Source organism: Oncorhynchus nerka, linkage group LG22 (assembly GCF_034236695.1).
Source record: "Oncorhynchus nerka isolate Pitt River linkage group LG22, Oner_Uvic_2.0, whole genome shotgun sequence".
NCBI classification, from domain to species: Eukaryota; Metazoa; Chordata; class Actinopteri; order Salmoniformes; family Salmonidae; genus Oncorhynchus; species Oncorhynchus nerka.
The window spans coordinates 51,901,680-51,921,506 of NC_088417.1; the positions used below are offsets into that span (position 1 = coordinate 51,901,680).

At 43.1% G+C, this 19,827-nt stretch overlaps 1 protein-coding gene across 2 annotated transcripts in view; it reads left to right on the forward strand.

Annotated features, from left to right (window-relative positions):
* Window positions 1-19,827, forward strand: part of LOC115105314 (transmembrane protein 132E-like) — a 373,129-nt gene that overhangs the window by 312,782 nt on the left and 40,520 nt on the right. For both annotated transcript variants that reach the window (XM_029627233.2, XM_029627232.2), the window contains exons 4-5: window positions 14,640-14,832; window positions 19,446-19,589. In XM_029627233.2, coding sequence (XP_029483093.2) covers window positions 14,640-14,832; window positions 19,446-19,589 — 337 coding nt within the window. The remainder of the gene's footprint in view (window positions 1-14,639; window positions 14,833-19,445; window positions 19,590-19,827) is intronic.

Genomic DNA, 19,827 nt, shown 5'->3' on the forward strand with positions numbered 1-19,827 from the left:
ATGACTGCTTGCTAGACAATTGAAAGGGGTGGAACCAGAAAAGAGTGGGAGAGACAAAATGGATTGACAACACACAGTTGATAATTACAGTTGACGTCGGAAGTTTAGATACACTTAGGTTGGAGTCATTAAAACTGGTTTTTCAACCACTCCACAAATTTCTTGTTAACAAATTATAGTTTTGGCAAGTCGGTTAGGACATCTACTTTGTGCATGACACAAGTCATTTTTACAACAATTGTTTACAGACAGATTATTTCACTTATAATTCACTGTATCACAATTCCTGTGGGGCAGAAGTTTACATACACTAAGTTGACTGTGACTTTAAACAGCTTGGAATTATGTCAATTATGTCAAATTATGTCATGGCTTTAGAAGCTTCTGATAGGTTAATTGATGTCATTCGAGTCAATTGGCGATGTACCTTTGGATGTTTTTCAAGGTCTACCTTCAAGGTCTACCTGCCTCTTTGATTGACATCATGGGAAAATCAAAAGAAATCAGCCAAGACCTCAGAAAACAATTGTAGACCTCCACAAGTCTGGTTCATCCTTGGGAGCAATTTCCAAACACCTGAAGGTACCACGTTCATCTGTACAAGCAATAGTAGGCAAGTATAAACACCATGGGACCACGCAGCTGTCATACTGCTCAGGAAGGAGACACATTCTGTCTCCTAGAGATGAACGTACTTTGGTGCGAAAAGTGCAAATCAATCCCAGAACAACAGCAAAGGACCTTGTGAAGATGCTGGAGGAAACCGGTACAAAGTATCTATATCCACAGTAAAACGAGTCCTATATCAACGTAACCTGAAAGGCCGCTCAGCAAGGAAAAAGCCACTGCTCAAAAACCGCCATAAAAAAGCCAGACTACGGTTTGCAACTGCACATGGGGACAAAGATCGTGCTTTTTGGAGAAATGTCCTCTGGTCTGATGAAACAAAAATATAACTGTTTGGCCATAATCACCATCGTTATGTTTAGAGGAAAAAAGGGGAAGCTTGCAAGCCGAAGAACACCATTCCAACCGTGAAGTACAGGGGTGGCAGCATCATATTGTGGGGGTGCTTTGCTGCAGGAGGGACTGATGTACTTCACAAAATAGATGGCAGGAGAATTATGTGGATATATTGAAGCATCACCTCAAGACATCAGTTAAAGTTAAAGCTTGGTCGCAAATGGGTCTTCAAATGGACAATGACCCTAAGCATACTTCCATAGTTATGTTTTAAGGAGAACAAAGTCAAGGTATTGGAGGGCCATCACAAAGCCCTAACCTCAATCCTATAGAAAATGTGGGGGCATAACTGAAACACGTGTGCGAGCAAGGAGGCCTACGAACTTGACTCAGTTCCACCAGCTCTGTCAGGGCGAATGGGCCAAAATTCACCCAACTTATTGTGGGAATGCTACCCGAAACGTTTGACCCAAGTGAAACAATTTAAAGGCAATGCTACCAAATACTAATTGAGTGTATGTAAACTTCTGACACACTGGGAATGTGATGAAAGAAATAAAAGCTGAAAGAAATCATTCTCTCTGCTATTATTCTGACATTTCACATTCTTATACTGAAATGGTGATCCTAACTGACCTAAGACAGGGCATTTTTACTCTGATTAAATGTCAGGAATTGTGAAAAACTGAGTTTACATACACCTTAGCCAAATACATTTAAACATCCGACTTTAACTGTATATTCATCGAAATGCTAATCCTTTGCACATGGCCGCTCATTCGAGAATAAATGCAATGTATATATTTATGCCCATATGTTGTTGTCTTCTCTGTGAGAATCGCCGGCCCGTATGCTGGAGAGTCAGTTCATCAGAGTCTCTGGTTAACCTCCCCAGTGGTCATAATGTATTTCGTAGTTATTGCTTTCTCAGCAGCTCTGGATAGTGTCTGTTGTAATGGATACGTCAGGTGTACAGATGGTTGTTGCATAGAATAGATGCTTCCGTGGTTGACGGTATTCTCGTACTAGACTTTTGTAATTTCCAGCTGCGGACTAGTAATTATACGTCTAGGATTTGCTCTTGTTCTGTAGTGATCGATTAGTCTCAGAGTTTAACCATTTCCAGCCGTGTAGCCAAAACTACAGCTGTATGGTCTCCGTGACTTATAGAGTTGTAGTTCTTAACCATTTCAACATGTAGCATCAGCTCCATATTTTCTGGTCTAATGGCCTATAGAATCCATCCCAGCGTTCCCCCGACTTTATGTAAATGTTGTAGGACGTGGTTTTACACACTTCTGAGAAAAGGGCAGTCCATGATGCCAACCTAATGCTCACTTGGGCGTGGCCATTGATTTGGTTAACTTCATATGAAAACCCATATTTTCTCATTTAGAAGGTTAACATCACATTACATCTTTGCACAAATTGTTCCATGTTTAATCACATACGTTTCACAATATCTAGATGTGAACCCCATAATTAAGAAGTGTACACAACCAAGGACATGAATGTTTCCTGTCTTTCATGAGATCACCAAATGAAACACGCTCACCATGACTGTCCCTTAAGTGTCCAAGGACCACACCCACATTCTCAAAAATATAAATATAAATATTGTTTAATTTTTCAAACTTTTGATGTCCAAGTGTCTCTGTGTTCCACAGTTTACATTACAGAGCATAGGAGCAGTGCATTTTATGACCGACCATAAAACAACCGACTTCCCGCTCTCCTCCAAGAGAGAGAGAGAGAGCACCCTGTAGAGCAGACCCACTGTAACCTGATCCATCAGATCATCACAGGAGAGTTATGACAATAGTTTGTTGTTGATGTGGACACCAAGGAACTTGAAACTCTCGACCCACTCCACTACAGCCCTGTCGATGTGAATGGGGGCGTGTTCGGCACTCCTTTTCCTGTAGTCCATGATCATCTCATTTGTCTTGCTCACGTTGAGGGAGAGGTTGTCGTCCTGGCACCACACTGCCAGGTCTCTGACCTCCTCCCTATCGGCTGTCTCATCGTTGTCGGTCAGGCCTACCACCATTGTGTCATCAGCAAACTTAATGATTGTGTTGGAGTCGTGCTTTGCCACACAGTTGTGGGTGAACAGGGAGTACAGGAGGGGACTAATCACACACCCCTGCGGGGCCCCCGTGTTGAGGATCAGCGTGGAAGATGTGGTGTTGCTACCCTTACCACCTGGGGATGACCCGTCAGGATGTCCAGGATCCAGTTGCAGAGGGAGGTAATTAGTCCCATGGTCCTTAGCTTAGTGAGGAGCTTTGTGGGCACTATGGTGTTGAACACTGAGCTGTAATCAATTAACAGCATTCTCACATAGGTGTTCCCTTTGGTCAAGGTGTGCAATGGCAATGTGGAGTGTGATTGAGATTGCGTCATCTGTGCCATCTATTGGGGTGGTATGTGAATTGGAGTGTATCTAGGGTTTCTGGGATAATGGTGTTGATGTGAGCCATGACCAGCCTTTCAAATCATTTCATTTGTCACTAATGTGTTTTGCCTACATTTTAGAGCCAGGTAGCAGTCTCTGAGGATAAATAGAAGGCAATTTCCTATTTTCATTTGATTTGGCATTCTAGCTGTTTAAAAGTAAATAAAAACGATAGAATCAGGCCCACTTTATCAAGCTAAGTGCAATAACATTAATGCTGGGACCTGTTGGAAAGCACATTTAACTGTGATATAGTTCTGTCTTTTTGTGCCGACATTGGTATATATTTAAGATAATGGACCATGCTGGGCTGCTTTATATATTTGCCCACAAAAGTAGTATGAGTAGATCCGTGCAAAAGATGGTCCCAGTTATATTACCACATTAAGCCTAATAGGTTTATTCATTTGACATGGTTTGGCATAACATCTAGGCCAATAATTGATCATATTTTCATCTTCAATCACAAAGCGTGATCAATCTTCTGGGCGAAGGCGGCGCTTCGGAGCATTTAGCATTTCCTGATAGAGGAAAAGATTACTTTCTTCCACAGCCTGGTTACATGTTCGTTATACAAGGAACTAAGAATAGTGACTGCTTTTAATGTCGACCATGTGATGCTCTGTGTTAAGGATGCCGTTGTTGTATGACAGCATACAGTCATTATGTGTTCATCATAAGTGTAATGAAAACAATATGTACCATGTTAATGTAAAAGAAACATGTGAGGACCTGGTGGTTAATTCTTTAAACATAACATACAGTATTTCACCCCTTTTTTTGGTGTAGTCACAAAACTACCTTCATACTTCCCCACTTTTTAAAATGTATTTATCCGTTACCGGTTACTTTCGGACGAGTGACATTTGTGAGGGTCGTAGAGCAAAATGGAGAACTCCATCGAGTTCGTGAGAATCTCCCCTTTCCACATTGGGTTCCTATTAGTTTGTAGCCTAAATAGTTTGGATGCTACCAGACAGAAGTTGGCACATCCACGGTACCGACGTCAGACGAGTCTCCTGACACTTGTGGCTTTCTTTGCCACGTTTCATCGCAGATGCAGAAGTACTAGGTGTATTGAGACGGATCCAAGGCAAAATATCTCTAGCTTATTAAACTGACAGATTTTGATGTGGAGTTTTTGTTGTGTAACTAAGATTGACGCACAAATGTGTCAATCGACTCTAGGAGGTTAACCTCTAGCGTCGAGCAATCCCGTATCCGGGAGCGTAATTATAGCCTCAAGCTCATTACCATAACACAACGTTAACTATTCATGAAAATCGCAAATGAAATGAAAGAAATATATTCACTCACAAGCTTAGCCTTTTGTTAACAACACTGTCATCTCAGATTTTCAAAATATGCTTTTCAACCATAGCTACACAAGCATTTGTGTAAGAGTATTGATAGCTAGCATTGCATTAAGCCTAGCATCATTTTCACAAAAACAAGAAAAGCATTCAAATAAAATAATTTACCTTTGAAGAACTTCGGATGTTTTCAATGAGGAGACTCTCAGTTAGATAGCAAATGTTCATTTTTTCCAAAAAGATTATTTGTGTAGGAGAAATCGCTCCGTTTTGTTCATCACGTTTGGCTAAGGTGTTTTTCACATATCTATTCGATGATAAATCATTCGTGGCAGCTGTGTTTCTCCTCGAAGCAAACGAAAAATACACTCAGCTGGAGATTACGCAATAATTGCAACGGAGGACACCAAGCGGCCACCTGGTAGATGTAGTCTCTTAAGGTCAATCTTCCAATGATTTGCCTACAAATACGTCACAATGCTGTCGACACCTTGGGGAAACGACAGAAGGTCTAAGCTCATTCGTGACCCATACACAGCCATATAAGGAGACATTGGAACACAGCGCATTCAAAATCTGGGGCACTTCCTGTATGAAATTTCATCTTGGTTTCGCCTGTAGCATTAGTTCTGTGGCACTCACAGACAATATCTTTGCAGTTTTGGAAACGTCAGAGTGTTTTCTTTCCAAAGCTGTCAATTATATGCATAGTCAAGCATCTTTTTGTGACAAAATATCTTGTTTAAAACGGGAACATTTTTTATCCATACATTAAGAGTGCCCCCTATATCCAAGAAGTTAACACCACATTCATAAACATGTACTTCATGGACTTCTGATAGGTGCACACACTCGGGGAATCGAACCAGGGTCTGTAGTGACGCCTCTAGCACTGAGATGTAATGCCTGGTTTGATTCCAGGCTGTATCACAACCGGCCGTGATTGGAAGTCCCATTGGGCGGCGCACATTTGGCCCAGCGTTGTCTGGGTTAGGGTTTGACTGGGGTAAGCTGTCATTGTAAGTAAGAATTTGTTCTTAACTGACTTCCCTAGTTAAATAAGAATAAATAAATACCAGTATCTCACTTGTCTTTTTTTCAAAGATCATTACGCATCCTACCACTGAGTATAAATAATGTTTCAACACTTGTGTTCGGTTGATCTGCAAGTCATCACAAAATAGTCTGAAGGGGACAAGGTTGGCTCTTTTGAATGTGGTGACACAATTGATCCAATTAACAATCTTTGTTGTTTGGCCTTATTTTGCCCCCCAAAGTTTCTTTGGATTGCTGCTTAATCATCCCTGAAGTTATTCTAAGCACAGGCCCATTTACACTTAGCCCCAGCACACCACTGCTTAATGCTTTCTTGTTGTCTGGATCCTCCCTCCCCTCTTGTTATGCATTGTACTAGGCTATCGATTTTTGCAAATGGCTTCCTAATTATGGCAGTATTCATTTTGTAAATGCTGTGTCCTACCATATCCCCGTGGGGACGAAAGGAAAATCAGATTTGATGGAAATTGATTCTCGGTTAACACGTTGAATAATTCAATTTTAAACAAAGGGTAAAGCAATCAACAGGGTCGAGTTGGCATGCTCTCACGGATGTTGCTCTTGACTTATAATTGTCACTATTGATTCAAAGGAACAATTGTGGAGAGGCACTCTCTGACTAATCAAACTCAAATCAAATCAAATGTTATTTGTCACATGTGCCGATTACAACAGGTGTAGTAGACCTTACAGTAAAATGCTTACTTTCAAGCCCTTAACCAACAATGCAGTTTTAAGAAAATACAAAAAAAGTAAGAGATAATAATAACAAATAATTAAGGAACAGCAGTAAATATCAGTAGCGGGGCTATATACAGGTAGATGTAATATGTACATGCAGGTAGGGTTATTAAAGTGACTATGCATTGAAAATAACAGAGAGTAATGTAAATTGTCTGGGTAGCCATTTGATTAGAAGTTCAGGAGTCTTATGGCTTGGGGGTAGAAGCAGTTTTAGAAGCCTCTTGGACCTAGACTTGGTGCTCTGGTACCGCTTGCCGTGTGGTAGCAGACAGGATAGTCTATGACTAAGGTGGCTGGAGTCTTTGGCAATTTTTAGGGCCTTCCTCTGACATCGCCTGGTATAGAGGTCATGGATGGCAGGAAGCTTGGCCCCGGTGATGTACTGGGCCATATGCACTACCCTCTGTAGTGCCTTGCGGTTGGAGGCCGAGCAGTTGCCATTACCAGGCAGTGATGCAACCCGTCAGAATGCTCTCGATGATGCAGCTGTTAAACCTTTTGAGGATCTGAGGACCCATGACAAATCTTTTCAGTCTCCTGAGGGGGAATAGGTTTTGTTGTGCCTTCACGACTGTCTTGGTGTGCTTGGACAAAGTTAGTTTGTAGGTGATGTGGACGCCAAGGAACTTGAAGCACTCAACCTGCTCCACTACAGCCCGATCGATGAAAATTGGGATGTACTCGGTCCTCCTTTTCCTGTAGTCCACAATCATCTCCTTTCTCTTGATCACGTTGAGGGAGAGGTTGTTGTCCCTGCACCACACGGTCAGGTCTCTGACCTCCTCCCTATAGGTCCCTCATCGTTATTGGTGATCAGGCCTACCACTGTTGTGTCATCGGCAAACTTAATGATAGTGTTGGAGTCATGCCTGGCCGTGCAGTCATGAGTGAACAGGGAGAACAGTAGGAGACTGAGCATGAACCCCTGAGGGGCCCCCGTGTTGAGGATCAGCTTTGCAGATGTGTTGTTACCTACCCTTACCACCTGGGGGCGGCCCGTCAGGAAGTCCAGGATCCAGTTGCGCCAGGGTCCTTAGCTTAGTGATGAGCTTTGCAGGCACTATGGTATTCTATGCTGAGCTGTAGTCAATGAATAGCATTCTCACATAGGTGTTCATTTTGTCCAGGTGTGAAAGAGCAGTGTGGAGTGCAATAGAGATTGCATCATCTCTGGATCTGTTTGGGTGGTATTCAAATTGGAGTGGGTCTAGAGTTTCTGAGATAATTGTGTTGATTTGAGCCATGTCCAGCCTTTCAAAGCATTTCATGGCTACAGTTCTGAGTGCTGCTGGTCGGTAGTCATTTAGACAGGTTACTATAGTGTTCTTGGGTACAGGTACTATGGTGGTCTGCTTGAAACATTTTGGTATTACAGACTCAGACAGGGAGAGGTTGAAAATTTCAGTGAAGACACTTGCCAGTTGGGCAGCGCATGCTCGGAGTACATGTCCTGGTAATCCGTCTGGCCCTGCGGCCTTGTGAATGTTGACTTGTTTAAAGGTCTTACTCACAGTCGTCCAGAACAGCTGATGCTCTCATGTATGTTCCAGTGTTCTTGCCTCGAAGCGAGCATATCAGTTATTTAGCTCATCTGTTAGGCTTGTGTCACTGGACAGCTCTCGGCTGTGCTTCCCTTTGTAGTCTTTAATAGTTTGCAAGCCCTGCCACATCTGACAACCGTCAGAGCCGGTGTAGTACGGTTTGGTCTTTGTCCTGTATTGACACTTTGCCTGTTTGATGGTTTGTCGGAGGGCATTGCGGGATTTCTTATACACTTCCGGGTTATAGTCCCGCTCCTTGATAGCAGCAGCTCTACCCTTTAGTTGAGTGCGAATGTTGCCTGTAATCCATGGATTCTGATTGGAATATGTACGTACAGTCACTTGGTGATGACATCATCGATGCACTTATTGATGAAGCCAGTGACTGTTGTGGTGTACTCCTCAAAGCCATCGGGAAGAATTCCGGAACATATTCCAGTCTGTGCTAGCAAAGCATTCCTGTAGTTTAGCATCTGCTTCATCTGACCACTTTTTTCTAGACCGAGTCACTTGTGCTTCCTGCTTTAATTTCTGCTTGTAAGCAGGAATCAGGAGGATAGAATTATGGTCAGATTTGCCATAATGTACATAATAAATTATAAATAATGTGAAAAAACAAACAAAATAGCACAGTTGGTTAAGAGCCAATAAAACGGCATCCATCCTCTCCGGCGCCATCTTGAATACATCTTTTGACTGCCACATTTGTCTTTGCCTAGTCTATAGGGTTATGCAGTAGCGATTTTGGCATGTAAATGTTGGAGGGGCAAACCCACTACACAACACATCACTAAACAATACATTCATTGCTCTATAACGGTGACCAACAGGTCCCACACATGGTTAGATCCTACATAAAGCTATCCCAACAGCAGAGTCCCAACAACAGCAGTCCCATCACCTTACCACTGCTACACCTGGCTATCAGCGGAGCCTTGTCTGGCAGCGAAACAGTTAATTCATCTTCATTTACAGCCTTTAAAAAAAACATAGCTGATATGGCTAACTTGCTTAAACAAATGTGGGTTCTACTGACAATTTAGATGTGCAAACTACAGCATAAGGGGACGATGAGTGGATAAGAGGCATTCCGTCATTTCGATTAGGACATTAATGAGCAAGATAGGACGGAAATAGTCAATATAACTATTTGTTCAACACTTTTGAAATGTACAGAGACAGAATTCATAACATGGGCCGTATTCTCCCTGTACACCAAGTCAGAACCGTAGGATAAATAAACGGGGCTTATAAGCAGACAATGCAAGCTTTTACAATATTCAATGATTATATTTCTCTAAAACAGGCTTTTGGCTACATGTGCACCACCAAGTCAGAACAGTAGGCAAAATTAGGGTGAGGCACATTGGCTATAACAGCTTATTACACAACATACACTTAGTATTACTTTCTTAGCTACAGTATACATATCTCCCAGGCATATTACATAATTTATGCAGCAGTATACAATACATTTTTGGACTCCCCTTGTTGTGCTGTATTCACTTGAACAGGAAGGTGGCGTGGCGGTCCTACGTGGGCAATTTTTTTGCCATTCTTTGTCATCAAAGTCAGGCATTCTCTGGATTTATGGTGCATTCAAGACAGCTGGGAACTCAGGGGGGGGGGACAAAGTTGAATCATGATGACGTCAGTGATCTTCAGGTCGGAGCTCTAGAAAAACCCAGGCCCTGCATGTCCCCAGGCACCCTCATTTGTTGACTTCTGTGATCGAAGAAGTCTTGGTTTCATGCATGTCAACATCAGAAGCCTCCTCCCTAAGTTTGTTTTACTCACTGCTTTAGCACACTCTGCTATTTCTGATGTCCTTGCCGTGTCTGAATCCTGGAAGTCCACCAAAAATTCTGAGAATTCCATACCCAACTATAACATTTTCTCTCAAGATAGAACTGCCAAAGGGGGAGGAGTTGCAGTCTACTGCAGAGATAGCCTGCAAAGTAATGTCATACATTCCAGGTCCATACCCAAACAGTTTGAACTACTAATTTTAAAAATGACTCTCTCCAGAAATAAGTCTCTCACTGTTGCCGCCTGCTACCGACCCCCCTCAGCTCCCAGCTGTGCCCTGGACACCATTTGTGAATTGATCGCCCCCCATCTAGCTTCAGAGTTTGTTCTGTTAGGTGACCTAAACTGGGATATGCTTAACACCCCTGCAGTCCTACAATCTAAGCTAGATGCCCTCAATCTCACACAAATCATCAAGGAACCCACCAGGTACAACCCTAACTCTGTAAGCAAGGGCACCCTCATAGACGTCATCCTGACCAACTGGCCCTCCAAATACACCTCCGCTGTCTTCAACCAGGATCTCAGCGATCACTGCCTCATTGCCTGTATCTGCTACAGGTCCGCAGTCAAACGTCCGCACCTCATCACTGTCAAACGCTCCCTAAAACACTTCTGCGAGTAGGCCTTTCTAATCGACCTGGCCTGGGTATCCTGGAAGGATATTGACCTCATCCCGTCAGTTGAAAATGCCTGGTCATTCTTTAAAAGTAACTTCCTCACCATTTTAGATAAGCATGCTCCGTTCAAAAAATGCAGAACTAATAACAGATATAGCCCTTGGTTCACTTCAGACCTGACTGCCCTCGACCAGCACAAAAACATCCTGTGGCAGACTGCAATAGCATCGAATAGTCCCCGCGATATGCATCTATTCAGGGAAGTCAGGAACCAATACACGCAGTCAGTCAGGAAAGCAAAGGCCAGCTTCTTCAGGCAGAAATTTGCATCCTGTAGCTCTAACTCCAAAAAGTTCTGGAACACTGTAAAGTCCATGGAGAACAAGAGCACCTCCTCCCAGCTGCCCACTGCACTGAGGCTAGGTAACACGGTCACCACCGATAAATCCATGATTATCGAAAACTTCAACAAGCATTTGTCAACGGCTGGCCATGCCTTCCTCCTGGCTACTCCAACCTCAGCCAACAGCCCCCCCCCCCCCCCCCCCACTCGCCCAAGCCTCTCCAGCTTCTCCTTTACCCAAATCCAGATAGCAGATGTTCTGAAAGAGCTGCAAAACCTGGACCCGTACAAATCAGCTGGACTTGACAATCTGGACCCTCTATTTCTGAATCTATCCGCCGCCATTGTCGCAACCCCTATTACCAGCCTGTTCACCCTCTCTTTCATATCGTCTGAGATCCCCCAAGGATTGGAAAGCTGCCGCAGTCATCCCCCTCTTCAAAGGGGGAGACACACTGGACCCAAACTGTTACAGACCTATATCCATCCTGCCCTGCCTATCTAAGGTCTTCGAAAGCCAAGTCAACAAACAGGTCACTGACCATCTCGAATCCCACCGTACCTTCTACGCTGTGCAATCTGGTTTCCGAGCTGGTCACGGGTGCACCTCAGCCACTCTCAAGGTACTAAACGATATCATAACCGCCATCGATAAAAGACAGTACTGTGCAGCCGTCTTCATCGACCTGGCCAAGACTTTCGACTCTGTCAATCACCATATTCTTATCGGCAGACTCAGTAGCCTCGGTTTTTCTAATGACTGCCTTGCCTGGTTCACCAACTACTTTGCAGACAGAGTTTTTTTTGCTTTGCAGTGCTTGCAGTTAGCCACTGATTCCTTCCAAACCACTCATTGTTGGATTTGTTGACTTGATCCATGATGATGACTGCTAGCTTGCTAGCAAAGATTTTGAAAGTAGGATGTTGACATGATCAGTCCAATTAAAGGTGCTGTATATATAACATGATTTGACTTAATTGTATCTGTGGCCAATGACCTTTTAGCCTTATTGGATGGGCACTTCTAATGTAACTATTTGGCAGCACCAAAGGGCTTGAAATTTTCAAGCTCTACCCTTAGATTTTCCGGTGACATAGTGTCCCCATGAGTGACAGAACACTGAGCCAATCACTAGAGAACATTACTAATCCCTACGCTCTGTATATTCCACTGGCTGCCCCACCTGCATTTTGGAGCTGAAGAAAACAAAAAAGAGACCATGTTTTTTTTAATATATATCTTTTTTACATTGTTTGCAACCTGATATGTAACACTTATTAATGCTAAAATAAAATGCCAAACAGGCATCCCCCAAGCTAGAAAGGTGGGGCTCAGAATTGGTGGGGCTATGTAATATCTGTACAAACTCTTAGAAGAAGAAAGAGAGAGCCTCAACTGTAGGCTAGTTGAAGGATTTTAACCCAGGTCTGGGAGCTGAATATTCCCGGAGCATGGGGTGAAGTGTTGAAGTGATAGCTCCAGCCATGTGAATCATTGTTGCAGCCCTTTAGCAATCCTCTGCTACGGAGCTGTGCTGTGATAGCTACAGTAGCAAGGCATATCTCTCCCCTTGGCATGCTCAAGAAAATAAGACACAACCACAGTTTCTTGCAATTCAGTAGACACATCCAACAGGGCTGATTTTAATTTACTCTAACCGAAAACCATGTGAGATACGGAACTCGAAAATGATCTTGGTGTAGCCTAGAGGTCATTCAGGTTGATTAATACTGATGGCCCACAATAACGCAGCTAATAAAGCTAACCAGGACGCACGGAAAGGGCGTTGTTAACAAGGCCTTCCATTTGAAGAAGACACGTCACCCACACAACATATCCCTAAAGCGCATTTACTCAATTTCCACCCGTGTAACTCTCATTCCCTACATGAACGATTCGGGTGTCTGGTTTTCTCAGTTCTAGTTGTCAAGCGTCGTTTTGCCAAGCTACCTGTTTCGCAAGGAGTGTCACGGATAAAGGAGTAGAAAATTCTGTGTGTGATGTTGAGACAAACAGGCAGAACTTATTTAGGCTGTCAGCTCTCATCATGCTGTTTCCAGTAAGGCCCTTTATGAGGAGTGCTGTACTGCAGATAGGAACTTGGCTCCCCAATTTCATTACAATGCTGCCATTTTCCCTTTGAATAACAGACTTACCTTCTCTCTGCGGAGGGATGGTTCATTTCAGATCCAGGTCAAGGTTGGCTGTAATGGTCTTGTAAACCGGGAACCTACTGTAGGGCCTATACTGCTGTTCGGTGCAGAATGTGTCTTTTAAATGTGATGGTTTCGCAAATTGGAGCAATAGTAAAGGTGGTGTATTAAACATATATAGTATGTTGGTCTGCTGGTATAGTCATTCCACAGTTGATTCAATAGTTGTATATAATCTTACAAGAAGATAAAAAAAAGCAGAATTTATTGAATGTTTTAGTACATATTAAATGTATGGAATGAAACCGGGTGAAAAGATAAACGGTAATCTTTGCCCAGGCGAACGCTTGTTCAAGTACACAGTTTGTTTACTGTACATGTGGTTAATGTAATGGATGTTTGAAATGGAAGGAGGTGTAACGTTCGTCATCTTCCTCTGATGAGGAGTAAGAGAGGTCGGACCAATTTGCAGCGTGGTAAGTGTCCATTTTAATAAGACAAACTGAACACTACAAAAATACAAATAACAAAGTGAAACAAACTAAATGGTCCCGTGTGGAAACAAACACTAACACGGAAGATAATCGCCCACGAAACACAATAGAAAACAACTACCTAAATATGGTTCTCAATCAGGGACAACGATTGACAGCTGCCTCTGATTGAGAACCATACCAGGCCAAACACAGAAATAGCAAATCATAGAAAAACTAACATAGACAACGCACCCAACTCATGCCCTGACCATACTAAAACAAAGACATAATAAAATTACTATGGTCAGAACGTGACAGGAGAGAATGTTCACATCGTATATTTGACCACTCTACTGTATGTGTGCTAGCCATAACCTGCTGGTACTTATGCACATATATGGGCCACGGTAATGATAATGGAAATGTCATGTAAAGGTTATGATGTTCATAGAAATGTCATGAACAGATTTCGCTTCATCGACACCCAATGAGACAGTTGTAATGTCTTGTTATGGGGCTCTTTTATAAAAGAACTGTCACATTTCGACCGTATAGTCTTTATCAAAGCTTAGCTTATCAAAGGCTCATCGATCACCTTGAAAGAAGTTCAACTCACTTCTGGAGTTTCCAGAGTTCAGTCACATTCATTTAAGTGATGACTCACCTGAGGCTTACATTGTGAAGGCCTTCATGCCTCCTTCATTTGACAGTTTTTAGAACCATGTTGACGCACTGCCGTTAATGTTCATATCTTTTGATAAACACCCTCAAACATAAAAAACTCTGACACACATGCTCACGCATGTGCATGGAGATCTCATGCGTGGTCGGGTAGCTCCTAAAAGTCGATAGGAATGCCACATTTCTGGACCTCATCGGTTATTCCAAAACAACAGATGGGCACAAGCAGCAGCCTAATTGTTTCATTTTCTGATTGTTTCGATAAATAATGCCTTATACTTGACAGAACATCTGTTTACGCTGATAGCCTACTCATTAGCGTATTTAATGTTCAAATGCAGCCCTGAACCCCATTAAGCCCCTTGTAAATGAATTAAATGGCTGTATTTGGTGCTGGCTCCTGCTGTGTTTTTGGTAACATGTTGCTGTAATTGACGTATTACGCTATAATCGCTCAATTATTCCATTCCCCGCCCCACAGGGATGCGCTGGCCAATATCGAGGTGATGCAACTGGACTTTGAGATGGAGAACTTCACCAGCCAATCAGTCACCAGGAGGATCAACTGGAACATTGACTACCGGGGACAGAACCCGCCTCCGGACTCAGAGAAGGTGGTGACTGAGTTGACCGTGGTGCAGAAGGACATTCAGGCTATCATCCCACTCTCCATGGTGAGTAACCTGTGACATCACATACAGTATGCTATAATAATTTTCATATCAGTTGAATCTGTCTATTGTAACATTTGCCACTGTTCAATTCAGATCTCTCATGCAAGAAAATAAGTTAGCCACTCTCAGGACCTTCGATCCCCATTGTCATAGTTAAGAATGCTTATCAACACTTGAGGTTCTCTTTCACTAGCTCAATGCTCATTTCACCTGCTAAGAGAAGGCCGCCAAGGCCACCTAGTAATGGCACACCATGCGAAGAGTCTGTCTGGCGCCTCCACTCCTATCTCATGAAAAGGGGCAATTAGTAAGCCGTAAACACCGCTTGTGGAAATGAGGGACATTAATCAAGTAATAGGAAGGCAGAGGGCCAGTCCTGAAAGGTCAAGTCGCCTCCTGTGTGGTTTCACCTCCCTTTATTTGGTGAAGGGAGCCTGTGAAAAGTCTCAGGGAGAGAGACTTCATTATTAGGCTATTAAAATTCAGCTGCTTGGGCAAATGTTAAAGCAATACTTAGCTCTCTCAGCCCTGCATATATTTATATAGGTTTAAAATGCCACAAGTTGCAGAGAAGTAAGTGCCCAGGTGCTGAAGACACTTTTTTTACACACTCGACTACAGAGGTTATTAAGCGAGGAGGAAGAAAACCTCTCTCTATTCACGAAACATGACGGTGTGCTTCAAGGGCTTTATTAGAGAGGTCAGGCAGAGTGATGAAGATAGGAGTTCAGCTGAAAGGAGCCAGAGTCACGGAAGGCCAACGCATGAGAAATCGCAAAAAATAGCAAAAGCGGAGGCAACCTGCTTGCCTGGCTACCCAGACTCCTTGCTTCGGCCAAACGCTTCGCCACGCCCCCGGATGTTAGTTTATTCTCCGCAATGAGTCTGGATCTGAGTACCTCTCCTTCACGGAATGCGAACACATTCAGGGCCATCTGATTGGTCCAGAAATCAGTGGGTTGGGCCAGAGCCATTACAAACGTGGTAAAGCGGCAGGTTGAAAATTCGTCATTGGCTTTGGTGCTGGTTAGAGACGATCCAATCGCTGATGAATTTGTTTTGTACAATGCCCCTCGTCACCACAAACGACTTCAATGATTGCAGTCTAAGACTAAAGAATGTAGTGAATGACAGAGCAGCGGAAGAATTTAGTGTGAGTCGTCAGGCTAGAAACCTGTGCCATTTCATGCAATTTCAGTTGCTGTGTTTCACTGTTTCTCATTCATGTACTATAGAGGAAAGACCAAGGCTGTGTCCCAAATAGCACCCTATTCCCATAGGGCTCTGGTCAAAGGTAGTGCACTACATGGAATAGCATGCCATTTGGGACCAATGCCACATAATCCCAGGTCTCTTTGTGTGAAATGATAAGTAATAGTAGCGACAAGAGGCTCTGCACGTTGTGTTTACCACTGCACACATCCTCTGCTAGCTTGTTAGAAACCAGAATGCTCACATTAATATTTTTTTCTGCATGGATTTGGGAGACAGCAGAATGAGGCAATCCGGAAAAACACACAAGATGCATTTTGTATCTTGAGTAACAAAAACAAATGCAGGCTCTGGACTGAGAAGAACATGGCACGCCAAGCGGGCAAAATTAATATCCTCTCTGATTTTGCTCTAGCATGAACGAGAGAGGGAGAGGTGGAGAAAAATAACTAGAGAAGAAAAAAATGTTTTTTTCCAGGAAGTAAAAGCTTTGCTAAGCAGAGTCAATGCCAGGCAGAGCTGAGCCACTAATACTGGGGAGGAGGGGAGTGGGGAGACAGTAGCTGGGGAGGGAGGAGGAGGAGGGAAAGAAGCGGGTGAATTTACAGTGCAGAGTGCATCTTCCAGGATAATGTGGTTAAATCAGGCCGGGCTCCATCACTTTTGTCCTGTCAGGGCCCCATCCAGGTCCCCTGGCTGCCACATTCTCGGCGCAATTAGCACCCCGCGCCAAAGAGCCCTCTCAGGGGCTTCTCATAAACGGGGGATGGGGAGGTGGAGAGAGCAGGAGAGGGTGATGAGGGCGCAAAGGAGAGGAGGGAGGGGAATAGAGGGGGTACTGTGTTGTTGGCTCCACCACTGCGCCATGCTGCCGCAGTAGCGAACAGATGATAAATAAAACATGACAGCGTCTTTGCCGAGGCCCCTATGGCAAAAAGTCGCATGACACACACACACACACACACACACACACACACACACACACACACACACACACACACACACACACACACACACACACACACACCACATGTCTGGCACATCTGACGTTGCATTTTGATCATTTACATGAGGAGTAGGAGCTAGGGCTCAGTAAGCAGCAGAGGCTTTGATGAGTTTCGCTTGCTAATCGGCTTCGTCAAAACTCAACAACTGAGGGCTGCCAACCTTAATTCGCTCTCTCATTGCTTGTCATTTGGTTACTTGGTTTCAAATGGACCCTGCTTCTTTAATTGAATAAATCTAAAACAACAATGCTCACATGAACAAAGCTAAACTAGTAGTTGATACTAGTCAATGTTACAGTAGCAGTATAATGCATTTGTCATTTCCGCCGTGTATTGAACTGATAGAGTTGTCTCAGTCCCGTTTATTTACACTAGCTGACAGTTTTCTTCATGTGTCTAAATGTGTTAACCTTGGTGTTTCGCTATAAAATGTTTAATGACTTTGAAATGGCCTCCTGCATGTTATTGATAGCTCTCCCCTTACTGTGTTCATGATAAACTCTCACTCATTACACCGGACACTGCAGCTACCGCTACCCGCCACCGCAAATACTCAGGCCCCTATTTACATTTTTTACATTAGCCATGCAGCAGAATACCATTTGACACATGAAAATGAGAAACATGATGGAGGACGGGGCGTCTTGTTACTATAAGGTTGCGGTTTGTTGTGAGGAAAAATAGTTATTGGGCTCTATTTTCTCCATCCCTTCATTTGTCTACGTCTGTGTGGCTGTTCTTTAGCAAGAAACTGGGAGGCTAGGTTTACACATTCTCCTCACTGAATAATTGTCTGGCAAACATTGTATTATGAATAAATGTGTCAGCAGGTAGAATGGCATCAATGTTCAAATAGTGCACCAGCTAATTTGATTTGGGCAGGACCTGACCGTGCAACATAACTAGCATTTTATATGCTGCCATTTTTTTTTATTACACCACATTAAGTAATACTGTTTTGCCTCTGAGGCTTGATACAAAACAGATATTTAAATATAGTGTTTTGATTGAAATCAAAGGCACATTTTCATGATTTGTGTTTTCTCTAGAGGGTCACGAGGGACACAAATTAGAGCCTAACTCATTACCCCCGCACAGCTCACATTCATTCCGCCAAAATAATGAATTCAAAGTCGTCCAATTGAAGACTCAGTGTGCATTTTAATTGGCTGTTTCTATATCACTGGAGTCATAAAATAAGTGTACATCTGCTGATGGTCTTGGCTCTGTTTATAATCAGTTCTCAATTCAGTTTACACTGAATATACTAAACATTATGGACACCTTCCTAATATTGAGTTCCCCACCCCTTCCCAGAACAGCCTCAATTCAGCAGAGCATGGACACTACAAGGTGTCGAAAACATTCCACAGGGATGCTGGCCCATGTTGACTCCAATGTTTTCCACAGTTGTGTTAAGTTGGCTGGATGTCTTTTAGGTGCTGGACCATTCTTGACACAAACCGGTGCGCCTGGCACCTACTACCATTCCCTGTTCAAAGGCACTTACATTTTTTGTCTTGCCCATTTACCCTCTGAATGGCACATATACACAATCCATGTCTCAAATGTCTCAAGGTTTACAAGTCCTTCTTTAACCTGTCTCGTCCCCTTCATCTACACTGATTGAAGTGGATTACACAAGTGACATCAATAAGGATCCACCTGGTCAGTCTATGTCATGGAAAGAGTAGGTGTTCTTAATATTTTGTGTACTCAGTGTATATTCCCCAGCATTGTGATTTCAGGCATCTATTAGTGACCCTAGACTGTTTGCCGCCTTAGTGCAAATAAGATGATAACACAGATTCTCTAATTGTAACCAAGATTATGAGGACAGACAAAAAGGTTTTGACGACGACATAATGTTTTGCAGGGCTATGAAAAGATCATTTCCTTTGGCGTTTCACTCCTCTTTCATATTTCCATCCGCTTGATGAAGAATGAATGTTTCACTTCACAACTCAAATGACTTTGCATACATTGTCAATGCGAATGTCTTGCCTTTTTTCCCTAACGTACAGTTGCAGCGTGAAGGGGAAAACATAAAACTGTGTCCTGCACAGTGATTGATGTTCATTATTCTCTTTGTGCATTCTAGAAATGTTTTATCTTGTCTCACTTCGTCTTCTTTTCAAAGTGTTCATTGGAACATTTGAGGACACCTCTACAGTGTATCTTTTGAAAATACATACCTCGTGTGATGAAATGTATCAAAAAGGGGTGGCCCATTTCAAATCAAACCAAGCCCACCACTGAGAATGGCTTCCAGCAGAACTCTTTGGACTTCCTTTTTGAAAAGTTAATATTGGTAGTACTCAGTGAAATAAATGTGCGATAAAGACTATCTAACACTGTTTTATGTTTGTTCCCTCTCTCCTTTAAACTCTACAGGACACCGAAATCATTAACACTGCGATACTGACTGGCCGAACCGTGGCCATTCCCGTGAAAGTGGTCTCCATTGAAATGAGTGGAGTCGTGACTGATGTATCATCCTTCGTAGAGTGCAAGTCCTCTAACGAAGACATTGTGAAGGTAAGGTACAGTAGTTCCCTCTTAGGTTGCACAATTCCAGTAACTTTCCCAACTGTGATTTTGGAATACCTTGGACTTTTGGGAATGTTACCGGCATTTCTCAACCCTATCCCTCGAAAGAATGATATTGTCTTGGTAATGCATCTGCTACCAAATGGAATCCCACCGTACTTGTACACACCCTAATGGGCAGCACACTTTGATATACCATCATGCGAACATCAAAACCTCTTTATAT